Source organism: Protopterus annectens, chromosome 6.part0 (assembly GCF_019279795.1).
Source record: "Protopterus annectens isolate FY-2018-M chromosome 6.part0, PAN1.0, whole genome shotgun sequence".
Lineage (NCBI taxonomy): Eukaryota > Metazoa > Chordata > Ceratodontiformes > Protopteridae > Protopterus > Protopterus annectens.
This window is the reverse complement of record NC_056737.1, coordinates 300,483,778-300,496,015: the sequence shown is the minus strand read 5'-3', so window position 1 is coordinate 300,496,015 and position 12,238 is coordinate 300,483,778. Positions and strand designations below refer to the sequence as shown.

Genomic DNA, 12,238 nt, shown 5'->3' with positions numbered 1-12,238 from the left:
TTTAAACAAGTTTAAAACACATCCTTAACTACACACACAAATTAACACATTTAATAAAATAATAAAGCACCCTCCAGTCAAATAATCCCTACAATTATAGTAACTTCCAATTCCAGTCTACATTTAAACCAGTAGGTGTCAGTGCCCCATACTTTAAAATGAACATTGTTTCATTATACAGCACTTTGCTTTTTAAATCAGAACCATATAAAATTTTCACCTTTTCCAAAATAGTACTTTTTAAACCACTACAATCCCTTCCATGACATAAATTAAAATAAACTGTTAAAGGACTTTTCATCTTCTTATAGGTTCATACTAGGCTAATTGCCTTTGTGGGCCATTTTAAGCCTAGCCATTTATCCCATCTGAGAGTCAAACCCTAGAACTTGTGTTTGTAAGGTGAACACCTTAACCATTATGCCAACCTCCCATCCTTCAAATAGTCCTGCATTCTTATTTTGAAAGTTGTAACTACATATTTACAAACTGAACATATGCTAAGTGACACCATTCCCATATCATCAAGTTTAACAGAAGTGTCACCGCTAGTGTAGAAAAGTGACTGTGAACAATCAGATCCTTAATACTACAGCCAATCTTGAAAGAAAGGAACAGTTTATCATGCAAAATAGGTTCATAAGTTCATAGATAGGTACTAGGCTATCTGCCCGAAGCCATTTATAAGCCTAGCCGGAATGTGCAGACAAAATCCTTATTTCTTAAGAGAAAGCCCCAGTAATAGTAAGTAACAGTATCTACAATTTTGTGAGTAAAAACATTATATATATATATATATATATATATATATATATATATATATATATATATATAATAACAAAATAAATATCTTTACATAAATTTATTTCATGCAGATGCCCACCAAAATTCCCTCCTCTCTTATATTGGGCTATATTGGGTTGCTCACCTGCACATAAACCCTATCCAAAGCTTCCAAAATAATATTAGAACATAAAGTTAGCCTTTTGGAAATAGCTGCTGCTAATAACTCCAAGTGCTTTCAGGAAGCTAGGCTGACCCAGAAGGCTAATTATTTGTTTGGAACTTTAGCATGCACTCTGGATAATATGGTAAATGGTATGCATAGGAACAATTTAAGATTAGTGGGGTGTAAGGAAAGTGCTACAGAAGTAGACTTGGTTCAGTTGCTTCAGTAAGAATTACCAAAGGCACTGAGCATTTCCCATTAAATTTTGATTGAATGCATGCATAGGGTATTCAGGCTACCATCAGACCCTGGAATAAACCACAATGCCAAATTATTTTGAGGTCGCTTAACTATTCAAAATAAGGAAGTGCTGTTGTCCATAGCTAAGGATTGCAGAAAGTTCATTTTACCTTGCCAAAAGGTATGCTTTTCCAAGACTACTGTATGAAAATGACTTCATTGAGGTTCATGAATTAGTACTTGGCTAATTGCCCTTGTGAACCATTTTAAGCCTAGACAATTATCCCTTGTAAGATTCAAACCCTGCACCGTTGTGCTTGTAAGGAAAGTACCTTAACCATTAGGCCATCCTCCTAACCCCATTCAAAAATTTAGCAAATTTGCATCATAGATATCAATGAGAATGCCTGCATTTAACTTGACCACATCTGGGTCCATGCAATGACAGGGTACTCATCAACAACCTTCTACAGCCCAGACAGGGCAAAGCTGGCACAGTGATTATACGTCTGCAGCAGTATCTCCCTCCAGGGCAATTAGATTAAATCAGAGGGGGCAGCAGTATCTAGTAGCCCAGATGAACACAAATGAAAAACACTTGTTCAGCAGCTCTTCAGTCTTGAAACTGACAATAGTGTTGGCAGACCAGGAAGCTCCTGGACAGCTGGAAACTGATACTGGGACCCATTGTGAAGGTCAGTGTCAGCTGGACATTGCACTGCAGAACATGCAGGACTTGAAATCTGATGCTTTTAAGTAGGTAATCTTGCATCAAAAAAAAAAGCCTAGCCAATTTCCCTTTCAAAGGTGAGAATCAAATACTGTACCTTGTGTTTGTGAAGTGAACACCATAACCATTATAACACCCCAACCCATATAATGTGACTACTAGGGATTGCACCCAGGATTTTCTGCAGATAAAGCAGATGTGATGACCACTACTCTATAGAACCTTTAGGTAAGCATTAAGCAGGTTGCAACTGTGGGCCATTTAACCCTAGCCAATTTCTCTTTTAAAGGTGAGAAACAAACTATGTATCTTGTGTCTGTGAGGTAATCTCCTTAGCCATCATCTCAAACCCCCTTCAACTTCATATTTCTTTCAGGAATTGAAGAAAAATTCACCATGGATACATACGATATTATTTAAGAGATGGAGGAAAATCCATGACTTATATGATGTGACAGCATCACAGTTATATGAGTTGATTATGGTGTGTGATATTGAAAAGGCAGAGTCAAGCATAAGGAAGCATAGGCAGTTTTTTTCCAGAATGCTAAATGAAGCAGGGACCTTCCTCACAATTGTAGGTTTAAAGGTTATCTCAGTGACCTTATTTATTCGACCATCAATTTTGCTTTTTATATAATGGCTACTGGACCCTAGTTATAAGCAACAAATATGGATTTAGACAAAATGTAGTTTGTGTTGCGTGCAGTAGCAATACCCATAACCTGAGATATCAGTTTTAGGAATGTAAGCATGTACAGTCTCTGTGGTCAAAGTCACTTCTTTGAGAAGTAATTTTTTCTGTATAACATTTTGCACTGTCTGGCAACTGACTGCCTTTCCCTGCTGTTCTTTTTCACAGTCTTGGGGGCAGTTATATGATAGCAATAGTGCAATTATCAGTTATAACTAGGAAATATACCGCTTCATTTTGAAACTGCCCTAGCAGTCTTACAACAAATGGGCTTAAAACTTTATAAGAATTATGCAAAAATATCATATATTCTCAATTGTCTTAGTGCTGTTGGACAATCACTTGCTGATAAGTACAGCATAGGCATGCATCTAGTATGTACAAAGCTTGGTAAGAAGTATTACTTTATTGCAACTAGCTCTAATTGTTTTATTGTGATTTATGTTCTGTGTTTATATGTACATTGTAAGGGTTGCATTACTCACTCACTGTGCATATATCTATTGTATAATATGGAAGAGTCTTGTCATTTGAATTTGAATATAGAAAAAGCATGTTAAATTAATTTTATGATGGGTTCACATGAAAAGTAACACTATTTTGAGGTAATCTGATAAATAATTCTGCTGCCTGTATAAGTAGCACATATGATTACAGAGAAAGTATTGATCTCGCTGACCTCCCATTGAAAACTGAGCCCCCTCCCCTGTTATCTGACTTATTTCCCAGCTTCTTTCATCCAGGGGAGGGGGGACACAACATTCATAGGATGGTCAGATGGTCAGCACCCCCCCTTCTTCCATGGAGCATAGATCTGTGGTCTAATACATGTGTTCTGTTCCCACAGTAGGATGCTACCAACTTCGTCATTCTAAGGTGGGCAGGGAAACCATGCGGTTATAAGTCATAAACAGAAAGCGTATAGTTAATCAACTAAAATTCATCTAAAAGCAATTGTGTTTTATTCCTCACTTGCATTGTAGATTTACTAAATTATTAATCCCTAGAAGTGCAGTTCCTATAACATAAATGCAAAATGAGGTATGTCTTTCAAAAAAATCATCACTTGATAGAAAATGTGAAAATGTGATGGCAGGGTTATGGACATAGAAGAAGGGATTAACCATTGTTTTGTCATAAAAGTAACACATACCTGGGCGGTGAGAACGTGTAAGTGTTTTATATATGCCTACGTAGCTTATGATTCTTGTGATCATTTGCCAAGTATTGTTGCTCTACACCTTTGTGACTTTACAACCACAAATGATGCCAAGTGCTACTGTAAGACCCTTAGAGTGACATTATTGTATCTTGTACACCACATCTGCAAAAATATATATAGACTGACACGTAATCTCTGCAGAGAACAGTATTCCAAAGTACTGCTGTTGAAGTACTAAAGTCTTCACAAACTACTTCCAACATGAGTATGGGAATATTTTGACATTAATAGAAATGAATATTAGAAATAAAAAAGTAATGTGACAAGAAAAGAGATCTTTCCAAATTTGGCAAAGTTTGATAATCTCTTTATTCTTATGAAGGGTTGGGAGGGTGGCCTAATGGTTAAGGTGTTTGCCTTACAAGCAGAAAGTGCAAGGTTTGAAATGGCTCGCAAGGGCAGTTAGCTTAGTACTAACCTATGAACACCAGTTCTGGCTTATGTTTAGTGGCACAATGCTCTTTATGTTGTGTCTGCTCTGTTTCATATTTCATGATTATGATAATTCTGTTACAGAATATGATGTAAAAGGATATCACAATAAAAGACTAAGACGTTGTGCACCAGATGATGTTTTACACACGAGACAAGCTGTATGTTCCGGGTATGCGGGATTGTTCAAACAGATGTGCAGGTACTGTTGTTTACAATATACAAGAGTTTAAAAACCTAGTTTGTTTAGATGTTTTCTGTTTTTCTACAATATTTTTCTCACAATAAATTTTAAACTGCAATGTTTTCTATAAAATCATAAAGTGTGTGTGTGTGTGTGTGTGTGTGTGTGTGTGTGTGTGTGTGTGTGTGTGTGTGTGTGTGTGTGTGTGTGTAAGTGCATGCACGAATGTAGGTGTGTTATTTTAGCTCTTCAGTTTCATATATACACATGTTGCTGTTTGTCTTTTTGGCTTTTCCCGGGTAGGGGTTGCCACATCAGAACTCAGGTCTGCTAAGGATTGGCAGTAGATTTTTATGGTGCTGAGTTGCCAGCTCGACACCCAACCTTCAGCGAAGGCATGCCCATTCACGCATGCCTTTTGAATATCACTCGACCTCGGGGAGGACATGCAGACTCCACACAGAAGGCACTCCAGCCGAGATATACACACACACACACACACACACACATATATATATATATATATATATATTTATATATATATATATATATATATATATATAAAGATACATGGATTCACTTCTGAATGTCGCATTACCAAAACTTCGAATTTCATATGGTCGAGACCATATGATTGAAGTTCTGGAATCTCGACAGTTTGAAATAAAAACAACTTTCTCAACTTTTATGCAAGGATGCCAGCCCCCTGCCTGCCCACACCCCAGCTACTTAAATATACCAACTCCGGGCTCGCACTACAGTGAGGAAAATGGAAATCTCCTGTTCCACACTGTATACAGATCTCCATTCAGAATTTCAAAGTTCCAAAACTTCGATCATATGGTCTCAACCATATGGAATTCGAGGTTTTAGGAATTCGAAATTCTGAAGTGAACTCATATACATAGATGTGTGTGTGTGTGTGTGTGTGTGTGTGTGTGTGTGTGTGTGTGTGTGTGTGTGTGTGTGTGTGTGTGTTTGTATCCACATATCTATATAAGATTTATTTTACATTTGATTACTGAGGAAATCTGACTGGGCACAATGATACTTTTCATTGGATACCCAGGGAGGCTCCATATTCATGTTCCAGAAATGTTACAATAATAATAATAATAATAATAATAATAATAATAATAATAATAATAATAATAATAATAATAATATATAATAATATTAATAATAATATATATATAATAATAATAATATATATAATAATAATAATATATATATAATAATATATATAATAATAATAATAATAATAATAATAATAATAATAATAATAATAATGAATTTATACAGACAACATAACACAAGAGACATAGAATTAGTAAAAACAGACCATGTGATCATCTCGGAATGCTATTATTCAAAATAATGATATATTAGATTTTAAATAAGTATTATTTGCATAGTTTATGTTTGGTATTGATCCAATGCCTAATTTTCTTTAGATGAAGGATAACTGCATTCCATTGACTACACAGTTGCTCTCTGATATTTACTGTGTAGGATACCAGGCTGTATGATATACTTAGGAATTAATTACTGTATAATTATTGCCTAGGTGGAATTTGTTATTATGTATTTTATAATGACAGGTTCATTTTATTCAAAAATGTGCATGCTGATTGGACAGCCAAGGTAGCATGTCAATTGTAAATCAAGCATATAAGAATAGAAAAAAGGACGGCCACTGAAGTACCATTGAGCAGCCAGACTTTTCTATCAGCATTTGCTTACAAAATACGAGAAAAAATCAAGCATGTTCTCCAAAAATAAATAATCGGAAGTGTACCTGATTTTCCCTGAATTTAGGCTGTCCTTTGTAAAATCGTGGTCAAAGAAAGAAAGAAAGAAAAAGAAAGAGTAATTTGAGACTCTGTCTTCTCCATTACTCCCCTGCACTGTACTGATATACTGTGCAAGCGTGGGAATGTGAGTCCCGTAGGAAAGAGCAGTACATCAGAAAGGATGGACGAATGCAGAGAGAGATAGCGGGAATTTATCTTTGTAATTGTATATTTGGGGCATAGTTTATGAGCAAGCCTGTTAGAGTGGGGTACTTGGCTGGGTTGTTTATTAGGCTGAGAAGAAATAGGAGTTGATAGTTGTGTAAGTAATGACTGAGGTTCATGCAGCTGAGCTGTTTTAGGGTAAGGCAGTGATGAGCTTTGTAAGGAGTGCTTGCTGCAAATCTAGCTATTGTATTATAGCATTGTTCAATTTTATTTTAGATATTCAACTGAAGATTTGTAATCAGACGGACGGTATAAAATAAACAGATTTTAGCAATGGTTTCCCTAGTTGTTTTGGTCAGAAATGCTTTTGATCTGTGCAGTTGACTAAGTTTTTTGGTAAACTTTTTTTGACAGTAGTTTAAAAGTGGAGGTTGCTTTCATATGTCATTGATTATGCTGGGTACAAGTTTAATATAATAAACTTGTTCTGTTGGGGTATTGTTTAAGGAGGCGACATGGAATTGGGATTCACCGTGGATGAATGCTATTGGGTTGAATAGTAGCAGCTTCTTTTCTTTGGGCTTTAACAGGAGTTGTAAACTGTCTAGCCATGATTTAAATGAATTAAGAGTCTTGCGTTTGTTCTAGTATTGGTTTTAGATTGAGTGCAGAGTATTGTATCAGAGTAGCATGTTTGTTGACTGTGTGTAAGTCATTCATAAGTATATTAAATAGTAGTGGTACTAACACGGATCCTTGTGGTCCTCCTATTGTGACCATTAAGAATGGGGAGTATGCTTGCTTTTGTAAAACTGTTTGGCTTTGGCCATATAGGTAACCGTGGAACCAAGAAACTGAGCTGGAGGACAGGGCTAAACAGGAAAGTTTTCCTAACAGTTTTTCATGACAGACTGTATTAAATTCCTTTGATAGATCCAAGAACAGGAGAGATGTTAGATTCCCTGGGTTTCTGTCCTTGTTTATGGTTTTGGCAAAATGAATTAAGGCAGTGGTTGTACTACAAGGAGTCCTGAAGCCATGAGAAGAAGAGGAGAGGAGATTATTTGTGATTTGATAGTTTAATTAGCTGGTTATTTATATATTAAGAATTTTGGATAATGGAGACAAAATTACAATAGGTCTAAAATTGTTATGATTGGTAGAGTGCCCCCCTTTATGAAGGGGAAGTATGTATGCCTTTTTCTAGATGGATACGACATGGTATTCAGAGATGGCTATGTCAATGAGTATTGATATAAAATATGCAAAAGCCTTAGTGGCTATTCTAATGTATTCTGATGGGAAATTATCAAAGCCAGACTTGCATTTTTTAGCTATGATGAACATAGACACAGGCTTGAGTGAGAACTTATTCTGTGCATCTATAGAGGGGTTATGGTTGGTGAAATGGTTATAGATTGTTGGTGGAGCTGATCTTAATTAGAGAGGATACAGATTGTAAGCTATAGGAACTGAAGTCGCTAGCTATTACAACTGATGGCTGCTCAGGGTAGGGGGATGGGATGTGCGTGGTGACCTGGATTTATGAGGCCTTGGACAGATGTCCAAAACAGTATAGGATTATTTGGTGGGCTCTTTGAAGCCTGCTATAGTGATGTTTTTATCATGTCTGATGTTATATTTGGCTTTGTTTCTTAGCTGTTTATATTTTTAGTATATTTTTTTTTTGGGGGGGGTTAACAGTTTGCCAGGATCTACATGATTTGTCACTAGTTTTCATTACTTGTATGGTGGCAGAGGATAACCATGATATGGGATTATGCTCAACTCTTTTTTTCCTTAGGGGAGCATATGTGTTTAGTATATTGATGAATATGTTGTTAAATTTTCTTGTAGCTTCATCTAGAGGGAGTATTTTAAGATGGTTCAAATGATATTGCCTTCGTGATGACACAAAGTCATCTGAATTAAAGTTGGATAGGATACGAACAGTTTTATAGAGATGCTGTTTAGTCATGTAGTTTGTGAGTCTAATTGCATAACTAGGGATGTGATTACTGATGTTATCAGATAGAGTTCCAGTTTTAGAAATATTTATGGGTTTGGATGATAGTAGCCAGTCAAGAATGGAGGTCTTAGCTGTATGCTTGTTGCATCTGGTTGTGGTGTTAATGGGTTGGGAAATTGCAGAGAAATAAATGGTGGTGGTGGGAATAGCAGATAAAGTTTGGTTCCAGTCTATATGTAGAACCTCAAGTCTGATGGTTTCCTGGGTTATAGAACAAGATACACAAGAGATTATGTCCTCTGCTTTGGAAATATTATTTCTTAGTGGATATGTAGGGCAACAATGCACAGGTCTGTGTGGTGCAGATTCATTTTAAAGAGGAGATGAGGATCTCTGTATTGCTGAATAATAGATATTAATGATGGTATAGTGATAGCTGGTGGTTAGCTGGATTTATATTAACTGCGCCTCATCCTTTTCGTCTTTGCCTGTCTGCACTTAGGATATAATGGCCAGGTGGAAGGAATTTGGTGTTCAAGATTTCTGGTTTTAACCATGTTGTACAGGCCGTGATGGATTACGAGAGCATGCAAGTCTGTTATTTTGTTGCAGATACTTTTGGCATTAATGCTGAGGAACTTTGGTCTGTGGATGTTACTCTTACAGAGGAAATGATGGGGTATTGTTTAAGGCGTTTTTTGTTTTAGTGACTGTGCATAGTGGTCTGGGGTTTGGGTCTATGTCATCATAAAGGTATAGAATTCATAGGGGGAACTGAGATGTAAATAGTCATTTTGTTTTGATTAATGTTTTTGTAACTGATTTATAGTTTTGAACTAGCAAATAGGCACCAATAGAAGGGTCAAACTACGAAACCGGGTTAAAAGGCTTTAATGTATGAAAAATGAAGTACACAACACACATAAACGCCTCGTACAGTTGCCAGCGTTTTCATTCATTAAGACTTCATCAGATGTTAAACTACTATTCATTGCATCATCATTTATACTAAAAGACAATCCCAAACCACCAGTAATCATTTCCTATTCAAAACAATCCACCAGTCTAAAGTTGCCATCAAAATCACTTTCCTTAAATGTGCAAATGTATAATAAAACACATAAAAAATAACAAGCATGCAAAATGATATTACAATTCAAATATATAAACTAAAAATATGTAAAAAATACATATCTATCATAAAAAACATTTGTTAAACACATATAATACCTACATATAAAAAGGATAAATAAATAAATACTTAAATTCATGGAGAACCTTTTACTCTTCATAATTGTGTCATAATACCATCCAGTGGACAAAGTTTAATAACACAAGACAAGTAAACTAAGTCAATTGCTAGTTAGGCATATGAAGAATCACTGTATCTCTTCAAGGCAGCTATTTTTAGAGTCTAGCTGCTCTAAGTTTTAAAACTGGGGCTAAAGAAACAGCATCATTTAACCCGGATGGTCTATTAGCATCTAAAATAATTTGTCAATATAGTTCTCTGTACCTGACTCTTGTCTCCCACATACCACCTCTTAAATCTTTGGATATGTCTTCCAAAATAAAAAAATGAAATCTAGCACATTTTAACTCATTACATTGAGTGACACCTCCAGGTGCATCTGCAGTTAAAGCCAATTGACACCTCTAGGCATGAAATATTGCTTGCTCATATTTGCATCAGTAATTCCAAAACCATGCTATAAGATCTGAAAAGATTTCATCTTAAAGTTTGCACAATGGAAAACTCAACTGCATTAATATTTGACCTCTGTCTAGTGCAGGTAAAGAGCTATTACCTGTTGTTTTTATAATATTAATTTATACAGATGTAATTTTCACATTTTTCTAAATATCTCAACAACCAAGTAACACAGACAGAACACCTTATCCTCCTATGAAAGCTCTCAATTAGATGAATAAAATGCTTCTGACAGCATGTGTGTAACTGAAGTGGTTGCTGAGATATTGTACGTTGTTTAAAAATACTGCAAACATAATAATTACTGTGACTTATAAAAATTCAGTTTAAGACCCAGAACCTAAAGAATACTATAACTATAAAAATATTTGCTGCTGAAGGGTTTGCCATTCATATATCTTTCATAACCCCTATGGTTCCAGACATAGGAACATTTGTTTGAAATGTGAAGACATAATTTGATTCTGTCAAAAGGTTAGGCTCCACCTTTGTAAGTTACAGTGCAAATGTCCTGAGCTCCATTGGAGTGAACAAGTTAAAGTGTGTTTGTACAAAGCATTCCTTTGGATTTTATTCTGAATGGGATTTATATGTTCATATATTCTCCTCCTTAACTTTCTCTCAGTTTTCCCAATATAGAATGCTTTACAGATAATGCACATTGCAATATAGACCACCCCACTACTCTCAAAAGTATAATTTTGCCTTCAGTCATTCTATCTCTTGGTTCAAGGTATAAGCTTTCTACATTACTAATATATGGGCATTGTGGGCACATATCACTTTGAAATGTGCCTTTTCTCTTTCTTCCATGTTTGTTGTTACTACTATTGTCATGTTCTAATAAGTCCTTAATACTCCTACCTTTTCTTAAAGTAAATTTCAAAGGTTGGTCAAAATTTAACTTAAGGTCTGATATACTGGTGAATTTTGCCCATTCTTTTTTCATTATATCTACAATAATACCAGAGTTTCTGCTATAATCAGTAACAAAGGCACACTCAGACCCTTCCTCCTTCTCTGTCCTATTAACAAGAGAGAGTCTAAACTATCTTCAATGTTACTTGAGGGGCTTTCTTTTACTCCTAATATTGGGACAAATTTGTCCTTTCTATCCCTCAAAACTTCACAACAGACATCACAAATTAAGTTGTTAGGGTAACCCCGGTCAAAAAATATATTCTTCAAAACTTCACATTCTCTCAAGGAAGTGTAAAACAAGAAGATGGAGTACAAACACAATACAGACTTTGGAAGACTTCTACAGCTTACTGAAGACCACAGCATTATTGGAAATTAAAAATAAAGAATTAAGGATTCATCCTAAGCCATTTGTTAACAATCCATGGAAAAAGTCATCATTAATTGACACTTTACAATAACTGAACAGATACACTCTGATAACTGGATTGTTATGCCTATAAAGTAATTGTATATATTGAGCTCTGTTATAGTGTCAAGCTGATGTAAATAGTGTACATGGTTATTTAAGATGTTATATACAAATACTACTGAATTTATTCAACTGTATTTGAAGAATAAAAAATGTTTGAGAAAAAATAAACTTCACATTAATAGCCAATACAAAAATTGTTGAGTTATGTATCAACATTTTTAGACGATATTTGTATTTTTTGGAGGTGGACGTTGAAAAACATTTGGAATTTTTTCAATACATTACTGAATCTACTGAATCTTTACATTTTATCTATGACGTTGGGCATAGTGAAATTAATTATTTGGATGTTACTATATATAAAGTCAGTGGTGTGTGTAGATCTAATGTATATCAGAAGAAAACATACTCCAATTTGATTCTCCACTATGTTAGTGCACACCCCTTTCACCAAAAGAAAGGTATAGTCAAGGGGCAATTTATGAGAATCAGTAGGATGACCTCGGATGAGAATGAATTTCTCAGGGAATGTAAAGTTTTGAAGAATATGTTTACTGACTGGGGTTACCATAAAGACTTAATTTGTGATATCTGTTGTGAAGTTTTGAGGGATAAAGATCGTAAATTTGCCTCAATTTTAGGATTAAAAGAAAGCCTCTCAAATAATGTTGAAGGTGGTTTAGACTCCCTTGTTAATAGGAAAGAGAAGGAGGAAGAGTTTGAGTGTGCATCCATTACTGATTATAGTGG

The 12,238-nt window shown here is 35.3% G+C and overlaps 1 protein-coding gene across 1 annotated transcript in view; it reads left to right on the top strand.

Annotated features, from left to right (window-relative positions):
* The window catches only part of KY (kyphoscoliosis peptidase), a 538,508-nt gene that overhangs the window by 347,870 nt on the left and 178,400 nt on the right, over nt 1-12,238 (top strand). The window contains exon 9 of the mRNA XM_044073511.1: nt 4,352-4,469. Within this exon, the coding sequence (XP_043929446.1) occupies nt 4,352-4,469 (118 nt within the window). The remainder of the gene's footprint in view (nt 1-4,351; nt 4,470-12,238) is intronic.